The 14,865-nt window shown below is 40.6% G+C and overlaps 2 protein-coding genes across 2 annotated transcripts; one reads left to right on the top strand and one right to left on the bottom strand.

Annotated features, from left to right (window-relative positions):
• Positions 1-229: 229 nt before the first annotated feature.
• Positions 230-6,339, top strand: styk1b (serine/threonine/tyrosine kinase 1b). The gene is made up of 10 exons (XM_078252716.1): positions 230-605; positions 1,555-1,610; positions 1,829-1,999; positions 2,776-3,099; positions 3,226-3,407; positions 3,555-3,629; positions 4,661-4,869; positions 5,037-5,077; positions 5,452-5,548; positions 5,647-6,339. Exons 2-10 carry the CDS (start codon positions 1,556-1,558, stop codon positions 5,837-5,839), a joined length of 1,347 nt encoding a protein of 448 aa, XP_078108842.1. The 5' UTR covers positions 230-605; position 1,555; the 3' UTR covers positions 5,840-6,339.
• A 54-nt stretch (positions 6,340-6,393) lies between these two features.
• Positions 6,394-14,348, bottom strand: phc1 (polyhomeotic homolog 1). The gene is given in 15 exon segments (XM_078252678.1): positions 6,394-7,384; positions 7,485-7,722; positions 8,356-8,472; positions 8,474-8,528; positions 8,721-8,808; positions 8,923-8,986; positions 9,108-9,286; positions 9,419-9,554; positions 9,677-10,393; positions 10,574-10,729; positions 12,385-12,528; positions 12,641-12,706; positions 12,797-12,907; positions 13,057-13,178; positions 14,179-14,348. Coding segments are annotated over 14 exon segments (2,340 nt in total). The 5' UTR covers positions 13,174-13,178; positions 14,179-14,348; the 3' UTR covers positions 6,394-7,232.
• Between the last annotated feature and the right edge of the window lie 517 nt (positions 14,349-14,865).

Here is a 14,865-nt window from a genome sequence, read left to right on the forward strand (position 1 = left end):
TATGTATATAAGATGTGGGATTATTTATCTACATTGCATGCTTGTAACTGGAAATAAATACAGTTTATTATTGTTGACTAAATACTCCAGAGCAGGCGAAGCTTGTCATACCAGTTCCAGTACAATGTAGGCCAAACATGCTTAACAAAAGGCCAGAACCAGTTTCCCCGAACAAAGAGGAGTAGCCGACATATGCCAACTTCAGAGAAAAAGCTAGTTACAGAATGTGGTCGAGCAAACAAAGGCAGGGTGAGAGTGTGATGTATTACTTCTAAAAACTGAGGAGTGTGACAGAAAGGAGGAAGAAGGAACTGCTAAATACAGGAGACGAGGGTTAAGGTTTAGGTGAAGAGGGTGGAGTTAAGAAAACACACACACAAGGTAGAACATAGACAAACAGAGAGCAGTGCATTGGTCCCCTGAGCCGGACAAATGAGAAAAACAATACAATCAAGAGCTGAGCAGCACGGCTGAACCCAGACAACCCATTCAGCTGGGAGGATGTATGAAAAGTGTCTGACTGTGTGAAGGAGGAAAACATGAGCCTGAAATAACAGGATTGAACATTTTCTTTTGGGATATAAGACACAACTGAAGGAGCTGAGGTAAGGATGTTTTACACTCCATGTCTTTTTTTTATTACACAGTTTTTTAAGTCATGTAATATTTTGCTAAGGTTGCTCTTAGGTGGAGTGAGCTCATATTTATGCATGCTGTTAATGAAATAAAAGCTCTAACTGTTTATCTACTGTCTTTCTGTGACCATTGTGACATATTCTATCAGTTTTGAGTGCGCAAGCAAGTTCTTTGTTTGCCCTTTATATTTTCCCTGTGAGCATGTACAAGCATTTATGGGTAAAACAAATGCAGATGAACAGGTTTAGAGATCTTGGATCTGACGTAAAAGGATGATCATGTGGTTGAAGATTTTCACTGTGTGGCTGCATTTCTGTTCCTATACACTGCATTTAAAGCAGCTCTGAATTCAGATATACAGCATAAAGATTCCTCAGTTAGAGATGATAATATTTTATTTCTGTAAACAGCTTTGGTGAAGGTCATATTGTATTACTTTATCTTAAGATCGATGGTCGAGGTCTGTGCTGTAAGACCAAAAGGATCAAAGTTTTGTGTTACAAAAGAAGATAGATTAAACAAAAGCAATTTGGTGAGGTGTCAGAGTCTTTATTCTGATTGCCAGTCATCTTTGGTGGGGGAAAAAACATTTGGCATACATCAGAGACTGTGATACAACATCTGAAGTTCCTGGTCTCAGTTACACGTTCACTCAGACCCCTTCTCATGCTGGATACCTGGCAAGAGTCATGTTATTCTTCACACATTCAGCCCCAGAGACAAAATGGCTTTCAGGACTACCACTGTCACTTTGTGTTGTTTTTGTAAAAAGGAAATGTCCTTAAGCTATTACATAACAACTGTAAGCATATGGAAGTACTAGAAACCTACTGAATATGAGGTTTGACAGTGAACGGTGTATTAGAAATATAAGGGAAAAAAATTGTCTTTCATCACATCTCTTTTTACATTTGACAGGATGTCTTCATTATCAGATGCAGATGTCCAATGCAAGAATGGAGATACTATCTGTGGTAGGTTTTAACAGCAGACAGAACTTGGGGAATTTGGCCACTAACCTGGTCTGGCCATTAGAGGCTTTGTCAAGTGTTAAGTTGACAGAAGAACAGATGACATGACATACCAGCCCAGACTGTACAGACAAACATATCTGCCACATTGACATTAGTGTATCTGGCTTGCTGAGTGATCGTACTGATTCATGTTTCCTTGTGTCTGCTCCTATTTGCAGAGATCCGTGTGTACGAGCAAGAGGTGATCATTGTGCCCATCTTGCTGCTGGCCAGCTTCCTGGTCACTCTGGTCTTCATTATCCTGCTGCGCTATTGTCCAGAGAAAGTCAATCGCATCCGTCCACAGTCCAAAAAGTCAGCCTCCAGGAGAGTGCTGCACGGCATCGATGGTAAGACACTGGAATAGACACAGTTGTTAGTGTTGATTTAAATATATTAAATCATATCATACTGTAGGAATTATTTTTTATCTACACTGTCAGCAAACAGTCAGCGAGCTGATTCTATGTGTGCGTTTTGCTTTTTCCAGGAGGTGTAGTTAAGAGTCCAGGTTCAACTTTCTATGCATTCATTGTTTAGCACCTTTTAAACTGTCCTTACCCCATGTGCGTAGCATCTATTTCTTCAGCACAAACTCAGCTATCAGTCTGACTTATCATTTTATCAATTTAACAAAGTGTAAGCTGCCAGGAACCCAAAATACAAGACAAAACTGTGATTCACAATAAAATAAACAAAAATGTGTATGGTCATCAGACATAAGTGAAATACTGTGTGAAAGACCACATCAGCACTTTCAACTGGTTTTCAGTAAGTTTACTATAAATAAAACATGCTCATTGTATTCAGTGTAATCTACTGTACAGTTGACAGTAGAACCAGCAGCATTCTTGTTTTTTCATTAAGCAAGGAAATGACAGATGACAAGTTTTAGAGTTTAAGTTTTAGCATCCACTGTATAATATAATTTCCCCCATGGGGTCAATAAGCACTCCTACGTACTATCTCAGTTTCAGATAGACATACAGTATTTTCCAGCACTACACAACGATAAATAGTCCTGTTTACCTGTTCTCATGTAAATCCTTGCATTTACCTCTAATGACAAATATTCTCTGTCTCCCTCTCATCTCTCCTCTATCTCTCCTTGACTTTCTGTCCATAGCTCCACCAGGTATCAGTGTCCTGGAGCATGAAAGCATCGCTCTGGACATGCCCGATTCCTACTCCACCTTCCACCCCCCGAACACTAACCCTTCCAAAAAACCCTCCATGTCTGTGGAAACACCCTCTCGCCCCCCACCACAGCCCTTTAAGCCCAGTTTCACTCCCATCGTCCAGCCCAGAGAGTTGCCCCGTCAGAGGCTGCCCGAGTCCTTCAACATGGTCACCCCTCTGCCTGCTGCCTTCTCCCTGCACTCCGACTCCTCTGTGTCCCTCTACAGGGCCCGAATGGAAAACAGGAACGTGGTACTGCGAGTCCTAAAGGGTGAGATGGTTAAACTTGAATTTAATGGAAGCTCTTAATTGTCTCATTTGATTTTGAGGACATGGTTTCTGTAACTGCAGTGTTACTCTTTCACTCTCATCTCCCTCTCATTCTTGCCCTTTACAGACTCTGCTGATGCCACAGAAAGACACAACTTCCTGGGCTTTGCGTCCTTCCTGTCCCAGCTGGGACCACATCCCTTTCTGCCAGAGCTTCTTGGTGTGGTCTCACTTCGAGCTCCTCTGATTACAGTTGTGGAAGAGCTGGAGAACAGAGACCTGCTCAGCTTCCTATGGCGATGCAGACAGGTATATATTTTTATTACAGAGGGTATACTGCTGCTGTTTGATAACTCACTTTAAGCATCAACCCATATATTTAAAGCAACAACAAAAAATTCACCTGTCAACTTTGAAATGTTAATGTAATTTCTCTTTGTGTTTTTTTTTTTTCAGGAACATGTGAATCCTCCTTGTGAGATGACTGAGAGACGAATATTTACCTTGGCCAAACAGGTGGCCTCAGCTCTGGTTAGTATGCTTACAAACATGTCCTCACCTCCCTATACACTGCACATGTCCACATATTTGACTTTCAAATCACTGACATACGTTTAACCTGTCATGACCCCATGTTAGCATTGACTTGTTGACAGGGTGTCCCTCCAAAACGCCTTCATCATACCATGTACCTACCCGACAATCCCAAAAGGCAACATTTTGTATAATTGTCTCATTACTTTAAACAGAGAAAGGTATTTATCTACAGCAATGCTGGCAGCCCTGGAGGCTTTACAAAAGCTAAATATTAACATCAACATGCCACGTAAAATTATTTAGAAAAAGGTTAAGGATTCACATTTTAAGCTGATGATGCAGCTAGATGAAAAATTATTTATCAAAGTTATTTCTATTCATCCTGAGGGGAACATGAATCTATACAGTGGCAATCCATCCAATAGTTGTGCATATATTTCATTTTGGACCAAAGTGGTGGAGCTGCTAGCATGGCAAAAAAAGACTAATATGTTTAATACTTCTGACCACCCCAAATTAAACTGATACATCTCTTCATGCTTTAATGCACTTTATCTGTCCCAACAACACCACAACACGTGAGGTTTTAGGAAAACCTTTAGATATAGATAGATAGATAGATAGATAGATAGATAGATAGATAGATAGAAGATACTTTATTCATCCCCGCGATGAAATTCAAGTGTCCATCAGCTCACACATAAACACACATTCCCATACACAATACAGTGGTGTTAAATTGGCTGTGGGGACAAAGGATCTCCAGAACCTGTCTGTCCTACAGTGCAGCGAGAGCAGTCACTCACTGTAACTGCTCCTCTGTCCAGCCAGAACGTTGTAGAGGGGGTGGTTGTCATTACCCATTATGGCGTGCAGTTTGTTACATGCACACCCCTCCACCACAGTTCTTAATGAGTCCAGTTTCATATATGTACTTCATGTCGGCAGTGATGACTAAACTGAAATCACCTACACAGGCATGTGTGTTTAAACCTGAGATTCCACTTGTCTTTTTTCCCAATCAGGAGTTCCTTCACAGCAAAGATCTTATCCACGGAAGCATTAGTGCCCGCAGCGTACTGGTCACCAAGGACTTCACTGCCAAGCTTTGGGGCCTGCATGGGGTCCACACAAGGAAGAACCAGGGAGCCACTCAGAGAGATGATTCCAGCATGAAGAAATGGCAGGCACCAGAGCTGTTAGCCAACAGACCTGCCACTCAGAGCAGTGACATGTGAGTTTTATCTATTTTCATGTTATCTCTGGTATTTTCTGTCATTTACAACCTCCAATACAGATGCTGCAGTTATTTATTAAATGCTGTTCTGTGAGTATATTATTAAAAGCATTTACTGAATGAAAGACTATAACCATTATTTGCCTCTGTGCGTTCCTCTCTAGCTGGTCATTTGGCATCTTACTATATGAAATGGCAACATTGGGTAAGTTGAAATTTAACTTTTTACCCATTTAAACTGAGTTATCTCATCTATCACTTTAATACAGTATCTCTGGTTATGTTAGGCAATTGTAGCTAATGCATACCCATAAACAGGACTACTTAATACCAATATTGGATTTTAATATGATTATTTTATTGTTGTGATGAAGTATTTATAAGGTATTCCATTTGCTGGATTAGCCAAAAAAAGGGCCAACCCATCTGGCTATTTTATCCATAAACAGCTTCTTTGTTTATTTTCCAGAAAAGTTACTAACACAATATATATTGATATTGCAATGTAAAAGTACTGTACATATACCTTGATACCATACTGCCCACTCCTACCTACAACATTTACTCTTTTCTCTCCAGGTGAAGCTCCATATCCAGACATCTCAGTAAATGAGCTTCTGCAGTTTCATCAACGAGGGAAAAGTCTAAAAAAACCTTCCAACTGTTCCAACACGCTGTAAGTTTCCACTGAATGCTCCAGATAACACACAAGCACACCTGAAGCAGAGTGCCGTTTCCCCTCTCTAACAAATGTGCTGTAAATCTCTCTCTCAGATACTCCATCATTAAGGGTTGTTGCCAGTGGAAGGATCAAGATCGACCCACTCTGGCTGAAGTGAGCCACAAGATCCACTCAGGAGAGAAAAGTGCCTCTGACAAAGTCCTCAAGGCGTCTGGGGCAGTTGACATTGAGCAGTACCTGAAGGAAGCAGGATACGTGGAAAAGAACAGCTACACAGTTTTCTGATCACAGCCTGTGCCAGCAAAATCAATTTCACTTTTCTCCTCAATTGTGCACTTCTCCAAAACAATATCTCTATAACTTTTGTTTTTGGGCACTGAAATTGTACTTTTAAGTATTCTCCTACTTCAGGGTCACACAGCATTAATGAGAAAACCTGTATGCTAAGTTGTCTACTTTTGGGAACCATTCATTTTCTTCTGATTAAGACCTCATTCATGTGCTTCTTTGTCTGATGAGGCAATGCGTAACTCTTTGGGAGTTAGGCATTGTTGTTGGGAAAATACAACCAGTAATGTTGTTGCAGTACACGTTAAGATAGGTAAACTTGACCAATGTACAGCCGCTGCATCGTAAACTTGTAGTCGATACTGTTAATTTATGACGGTTTTACAGATCTTGTTTATAACATAATACAAATGTAGATTAAGAGATGTAATATATGTTCTTACCACATTTTTGTATGATTCTTTGGTAGTTGGAAATAAATGACAAAAGACCTACAATGATCTTTTTCATTTTCAAGAGGTAATAAAAGCAAACGCACCCACGCACAGAGGTCCAGTAACAGGTATTGTTTATTGGTAGTACTGCATACATGTACACAGAGCACTTCCACTTAGCCCTTGAGAGAGCAAACCATGAGGAATACCTATTTTCAGGTAGTTCAGTTGATTAAAGCTACTAAAACTATATCATATTCATGAAAAAATTATTTTCATTGTAGTACAAAATGAAAAAGATAAAAAACTAAAACTTTCAATAACTGGTAAAATGAACTAATTAAAATACCAGGCTTTTTGAGTGTCCTTTGCGCAATGTGATTGTAGCCTGGATTAAACATATATGGTAAATAAACTAATAACTACTAATAAGACTAAAATATATATAAATGAAGTGGACTGATGCTGACATCCCTCCAAATCATATCACTAAAGTTAAAGCACTGTTCGAAATACATCAAGAAGGCAACGTTTCTTTTCTTTTTTTAACCCAACAGGTAAACTGTCCTAGTTAGAAGACCTAGCACCGATTACTGCAGGCTGGCAGATTTGCACAGTTTCATTAGAGAATACATACAAAAGGCTTCTACTCACAGCAACAGAAAAACAACAACTGACAAACACTACTGACATGGATACTCTAGACTGTCCATGCTCACCACTCACACATAACAGTACACATACAATATGTGTTTGCACATTCAAAGTCCAAAAAGTAAACTGTCCATCCCCATGTCTTCACATGACTGATAGTGCACCATTGTTTTGTAAGAAACATCCTCACTTTCCCCATAGTCTTTTTTTTACTTCTTACTAAAAGAGGTCCAGGTATTGATTTCAGTGAGAAGTTATCAATGAGACAACGATCCTGGTGTCCCTCTGAAGTACGCACTGCATCACTCACGCAGGATGTTGATGGAGGCACAGATCTTGAGAGCAGGACCCAGCTTGATATTCATGGTGGAGATGAGATGGTCCTCTCGCAGGAGCAGCAGAGCCTGCCCGTCTATTTCCTGTGACAGAAACTGGGCAGCCAACTCTTCACAACCTGGACACAAACCGACAGAAATACAGGAAGATAGAGTTAGATAAAGAAAACAGGAGTCATGGCTGTGGCTTACAAAACTGTTATCTCACTGAACACCAACCTTGAAGTGATGAGATAAATCTGCAGACTTCTTCCACACTCCACTGAGCAGGAGTTGCTGAGAGAAAGTTAGCCCCATCTAGTGGGAGGCTACCAGGAGCTGAGCTGTCAGACGGAGGAGCGCTGCGCTCAGCTCTAGAACAGGAGTGTGAAGAGCTTGGGGACAGTGAAGGAGAATCGTCCTCCTCTTCTTCCCCGTCGCTGGATACGTCCTCCGAGCGACTGGACTCAGAGTGACACTACGCCCACAAAAATGGAGAAACAAAAGCCAGTGATAAAACTTCCATGAGTAAGCTGCATTTGTGGGTAATACAACCACTTGATATATAAAGCATTAGGCAGCCATTTTTCTACTATCAACAATTAAATTTCATGGAATGCCCAACCAATACTTTCTGACTACTGTCTGTGGTACTCAAGCCAATTCAAGCCAATTTGTTTTCCCTGAAGATGTAAATATTTATAAAAGACAGATCACAACTAAAAAAATGTATCATCTTTAAAAGAGGTTAAATGATGTTCTCCAGCTGGGCACTGTAGTTTTGAGCAAAAATCACTCAGGAGTAAATGGTGCATTTGTTGGACTATTTTAAGCTGCGAAATAATACACACTTAGGACACTACAGCAGCAGGAGAGTGTATGGGACTCAATAAACTGCAGTACCTGTGTTCACTCTATTGAGGAAACATGTCATCCAGTGCAACATTGTGGCCCATTGATGGGGTTTTAATGCAACGTCTAATAAACCATATCAGGCTTTAGATACACTGGCAATACTTGTTAGTAACATTAATTATTTGGGGGTTTTGATTTTTATAATTAGAAAAATATAGAATATCAACAGTCCCATCCTCTGAACTACAGATCGTACCTTAACAGATAGATGCCTGCTTGAAATGTTATTACAGGTGATATTAGAACTGCTCCTGCGAGAGGGGCCTCTTCGCCTAGCAGCGCTCTCAGTGGGTGCTGGAGGCGAAGCCAGCCCGTGCACCACTCCTCCCTCTGCTCGTCTTGAAGTGTTGGCTGCAGCTCACATTATACCTGTGGATCCAGGAGCACAGTCAAAACTCAGGAAGACATTGCTTAGATTTTTGTTTGGTATAGTCTTTGACTGGTTTCTTTATTCAATATGGTTACCTAACCTTAATGTAAAGCACAGTAGAGTTTTTGGTCACCAAACAACAAACCAAAATAAAAAACAATGCCGAAACGGAAAGCTAAAGAAAATCCTACCTCTTGGCACAAGTATTTGAACAGAACCTCTTTGATCCTCTGAACTGGCTGGCTGGGGCAAGGCTTCCACAGTACTCGCACTTTAACACTGAAGAGGAAAAGGGAGGATACATCTACGTTACACATTTATGAAATACTGATTATGCACACAGATTCATGGTATCATACTTGAGCCTTAAAAAAGAGTTACTTCACCACTTACATTGAGGTCCATTTTCAGAGCGGCCAACCAGGGCGAAATCTCTGTCTTTGAGGAGTCCAGCAACCTTTTACATCAAATACAATAAGAAACGTTTTTACAAGGAAAAGTGCATAGCCAGTGTATTTAAAATCAGAGATTCGATTCATTACGAAATCTAATCTGTCATCACAACAGTGCACACTTACGGGGAAGGGCTCAGCTCCCTCCTGGATGACAAAGCCCTCTATGAGGTGGGTGAGGACCTGAGGTTTGACCACTGCCTGGGGAACAGGTGCTCTGTCTTTGTCCCCATGCCCGACTCTTGACAAGGGCAGAGGCAAGGACAGGGTGGGAGGGGATGAGAAGGCAGCTGCTACAGGAGGAGCTAGTGAGGATCGAAAGAAACAGGGAAAAACAATGAGCTTTCAACCAGATTTCTAGACTTAGTTACAATTTTTTTTGCAAAGTATTGCTCCTAATAATCTTTGCTCGATTTGGAGAGGATACATTGACATACCCGAGTCCTTTGTCGGGGCAGGGGATAAGGGAGGAGCAGAATCTTTCATGGGTGTAGAGTCTGAAGATTCTGTCGCCATCTCATTTGGTGTGTCACTGTCAGATTTTCTCTTCAGAGAACCAATAGCAGGCTTTATCTAATGGTATGTGGGGGGGGAGAGGAACTGTTACAATTCATTGTACACTGACAGTTATCCTTAACACCAAACCAAAGAAGTGTCTGTGTCGCTAAGTACGTCCTTTCAATGGTTGGTCTTACCATAGCACTGTTGTTGGAGACTGTGTTAATATTCCCGCCAGCTGTACTTTCCTGGGCCGTGCTGCTTCGTGCCAGTGCCAGGGCCACAGCCTGTGCGTTTCCTGTTAAGCCCTGCCTGGCTCCCACAAGCTGCACAGGGATGTGGGGAGGGTTGTGCTGGGTGTTGCTAGGTGGAGCTGGGAGAATGGGAGGTGGGTGTCGAGGAGGCAGCTGTACAGGTAAGCGTTGTCCTTGAGCTGTCTTGGGCTGGATTGGCACAGGTCCTTTTTCTGCAATAGTGCTGGCCTGTTGTAGGGGCTGCACCACCAGAGTCTGCGTGTTAACGTTGGCTTTTGGGGTCACTGGGCCAATAGTGTAGCCCTGGGTGGTGGGAGGAACATTTGAGGTGGGCACCAGGATCATGGGGGCAGCAGAGGAGGACAGGAGGAGTTGGGAAAGAGGGAGTGCTGAAGAGGAAGTGGAGGAAGGAGCTACAGAAGCAGCAGGAGTAACATTCTTTAGAGTCATGGTGTTGGCGTTGGACTGCTGAGTAAAGTTGGTTTTGGCCATTTGTTGCTGCTGTTGTGGTTGCACTTGCTGCTGCTGAGCTGTCTGGGCAAACGCCTGCTGCTGCTGTTGACCAAGAGGAAATCTGGCAACATCTTTCCTCTCTGGAAGCTCAGCCTTTACAGCAACTGTTCTAGGAGCGGAAGCACAGTGTAAGGCCAGATTCTGCACCTGTAAAATGAAGAAAGGAGTAGATCGTGGTGAAATGCATTTGATAAAACTAGCAGAAGTGTGCTTGGTGGTGTCAAATAGTTTTCCCATGACAATTACATCTCTGAAAACTATCACATATCTAAGACTGTATGACTTTAAATAGCTCAGACCTCACATTAATGGTAATTGTACTCAAACCTGATCATTATCAGACTGGGCTGTGGTAGGTGCGACTTCATGCTGTTGCTGCTGCTGCTGCTGCTGTTGCTGGGGCTGTGTCTGGGCAACTGCTGCTGTACCACCAGGCATGAAGATGAGCTGAGGGGCAAGGGGAGCCCTGAGAGAGCGGTTGACCTATGTGAGGAGCAAGATAGATGGTCAACATTAAAATAACAAATATTTCAATGAATGACTCCTGGATCACTTAACTACATGGAATAATCTATATCACTTGTTTTTCAAAATAAAAGCAGAAAGCAAAAAATGACTTGTTTTCTCAATACTCGTTTCCAAAACCAAAATGAAAAAAAGAATAACGACTTGTTTTTCCAATTCCCGATTTTGTGCTCAAATAAAAAAATGGAAAAAACGGATAAAGAGCTTTTCATCCAATTCTGATATTTTCAACTGACGCAAATGCATGACCCGGAAGTGATCTCTACTAGGGCGCTATCAATACATGTAGGAACAGATGGTCCGTTATTAAACTATGGAAAAAGAAGTAACACTTTACTGAAAATAAATCAGTTAACACAGTGGAACACAGAAACTCTCCAACATATTTATATAAAAAGGGATTTATCGGGTTAAACGACCCTTTTGTTACAACACTACTGGAAATGTGTGGATGACATCAGCCGTGCAGGTGACACGGCCCAATGTGAAAAATAGCCCCACAATATGAATACAGTTTGATTATAACTTTTATTTTGTTGGTAACCGTTGTTGTATAATTGAAATATTAAACTTTTCATGGGATTTCCCCCTTTCTGGTCTATATCCTCTGCTGAATTATTTGGAGACAGTGGCCAGTGGAGACAAAATGTATCTCCCACTCAAAGGTAGCCAGAAAAAGTGAGCGTCTTGCAGCAATGACAGTTAAGTTTAGGAAAAAAAGATTGTGATTAAAACACTCCCGAGGGAACAAACGAGCGTTTCCTGGGTGAAAGTAGGCTATTTTGTTTTTGCAGTGAAAAAACAGGCTCTCCGCCTGGAAAGCGCTGCGTTTTATGTTGACATTTCATTTTCAGATTATTTTCCATTGGATTCTGAAGTTCATAAATAGCCTAAATGTTTTGGCATTGCTGGCCGAGTGGAAGGGGGATTTAATTCTTGCATGTTTTGTTGTGCATGATCAAATATATATTTATATTTATATCTGACAGCGTCCTATGGTTCTAGTAGAGATCACTTCCGGGTCACACAATTTGCATCAGTTGAAAATTTACAAATTTGATGATACGCTTGTTATCCGTTGTTTTCCATTTTTCATTTGAGCATCAAATCGGAAATTGGAAAAACAAGTTGTTATTCGAGCATTGAAAAAACAAGTAATTTTTTGCTTTTTGAATGAACGAATGATACACGGATTTGGAATACTTAGGAATTTGCCAACAATGTTTGGCGTTAAGTGCTCATTTTTTAAAGCCCTTCCAAGATATTATGCTGTTTCGCTGATTCTCTTGAGACATTTTCTCTTGGATTTTCTGTTGATAGAGTTCAGTTTATGTAGGTTTTACCTTATGTATACTTATAGAGGCCATTGCTGCTATCTTCTGTAACTTCTCTTAGAGTAGTAGTAGAGTAGAATGCATGACTCTAGTTATCAGTAGCAGGAAATACCAACCCAAGAGTAACTCTTTAGAGCACCAAATCAATAAGCTTTCACAAACAGAATAAAGGTTGAATTATTATATCACAAGAATTGGTGACACAGATATGCACAATATGCATTTATGTATTCCATTATACTCATAAATGGACACAGCGCATGTTAATTTTTAACTCACCCTAAGATACATCTGTCCCTGTCCTGCAGAGTTTCCACCCAGTAACACTGATTGGTTGAGAGCTGTTGTTGTTGCAGAGGTGGCTGGACCGTGAGGACGGGGATTGGTCATTGTACCTCCCGCAGATGTGGTGCTTAAGTTGACCTGGGAGAAACAGAACATTTTAGATTTTTTTATCAAACCTACCTTACTATTTTTTTTTTTTTAAAAACTAGCTGTGTAATTCATAACTCAAGCAACTTACAACAAAACTTACAGTGGTGGTCGTCTGGGACACGCTGTTACTTGGGGTATTGGACTGACGACTGGCTGCAAGCGTGGCCTGGTTTAAAAAGAGAATGAAAGGGATGTTGTGTAATGCGTCTGTCATATTTTTGTACTACCTGTCTTTTCCTGTCATAATTCTGGTTACCTGTTGCACAGCAGCCAAGTTGTGGAGTTGTGCACTATTGATCTGCTGCTGCAACATGAGCTGCTGGAAGTACTGAGCTGCATTTGGCTGTCTTTGCAGTGCTTGGAGAGCCTAAACAAACAAACAAACAAACACACACACACACGCATGTTGTTTTAAGACTAATGCAAAAGTCTTTATATTTAAACAGTATATTATTAACAATTCAAGATAACAAACATTAGCCTTTTCATCACATCTAGGCAGTCGTTTATGCACACCTGTACAGCCTGTCTCTCATATAGAGACATGTGGGCTATCTGTGGTGCACGAGAGTTCCCGCTTGTTTGAGGATTTCCATTGGTGGTGCCTGTGTTTTGGTCTTCACCTGCATCCATGTTTGCTGCTCAAAACACAGAAACAGTTCATCAAAAGTAGTCGTGACCAAACGCTTATGTTGTATACACAATAAATATTTCTATGAATTGCAGAACTTCTAACTGTAGATATCTTAGCGTGAAGACTTGTTAAACATGCAATTTAGCACTATTTACTGGTAGCCTAGAAATCAAGACGCACCCTAGCGGCAGCAAATGTAATTTGCAGCCAGGGTCAACATCTTGATGTGGGTCTGGCTTGTCAGGCTAATTTACTGGGGCTACACAATAAAAATAAAATAATATAAAGACTTAAATCACCAGTTACTAGTTAAGTACATTATAACCAAATTTGGTGTCAACTCAGTATGTTTCAAATGTCGGATACTGCTGACATTAAAAAGGAGACTTCTTTTAATCTAGAGTAACGTTACACTGCTGTAATGCACAACATTTCCAGTCCTCTGATTGTTTTGAACAGAGGTAACGTTAACGTTAGCTACTTATTCTTTCAGAGGACCCATAAATCACAGCTTGCTACACCCCTGCACAAACAGTCTTTTTAACTACTTATGAGCTTGCCAGACGTTATTACTATGCTAATAAAAAATAGAGGCATGTATGAGCATTGAAGCATTTCATTAGCACTTGTCAACAAGATAAATTAATGCGAGAGAAAGAACATGGAGGAAAGCTCAAAACACCAAGAAAGAAGCTAGCCAGCTGTGGCTAACTACAATGGACTTTGCTTAACAAAAGTCTGACATACCATAACTAAAATACATTAACGTTTGTAACGAGGCTAGAAAAAGAAGACCGACTTCAGAAACACTATATGAAAGTGGAAAATCAGTTAGTTTGGTATAAACACTTAAAAAATGTGCAGCGTTAGTTCAACATAAGCTAGATAGGCTAACTAATTAGCAATGCTAGCTTCTTACTGCAGGCAGAAAGCTAGCAACTATCTGGTTATTACGCTTGCACGAAGTCAACGTTTAGTGTTTTTCGGCGTGCTTGTGCGTTTACCTCTTCTTGGTATTTGTGTCCTTCACACTTAAATGCACTCAAGTTTATGTTGCAATGTTGGCTTTAACTGCAAACAACGATAGCCCTTTTCAGGGTTTTCGCCTCCAACGAAACCCCGCCTCTTAAATCCCTTTCTTCTTCTTTGTGTGTGTTGGCGGATGGCAAACCGAGGTTAAATAACTCATACCGCCACCTACTGTATTCGCTCCCCAGTGCTGACTGACTCTGGTCCGTCTGCAGAGCTGGCGTTACCCGCTCTAGCTAAGCTGGGAATCAGACCAATCTGCCGCGCTCGTGTTTTATTCATATTTTCTTTTCTTTGCACAATATGAAAGAAAAAGGCATTTTTTAATTTCTGTTTTCTAGTGATTTAATTTTCAAATTTATAATAATTATATGAAATAGGAAATGAAAATCGAAGCATGTTTAAAATGTTCACATTCCCTTTTGACAAGGAAAAGGAAAAAAACGCCTTGTATTTCAATTTAAAATTTTGTATTTTAAAACGAAAATCAAATTTTCAGTTTTATTTGTTTTTTAATATCTGTTAATGAAATGAAAATCGAATGACCAAAACATACACTGACCGGATTTCCTGAGGATGGATAACAAGGATGAGAATACAAAAACAAACATGTTACACTCTTTCCAATACTCCTTTTTATTTTTATAGTCTATATTGTTTTC

The sequence above is a fragment of the Sander vitreus genome, chromosome 6 (assembly GCF_031162955.1).
Source record: "Sander vitreus isolate 19-12246 chromosome 6, sanVit1, whole genome shotgun sequence".
NCBI lineage: Eukaryota > Metazoa > Chordata > Actinopteri > Perciformes > Percidae > Sander > Sander vitreus.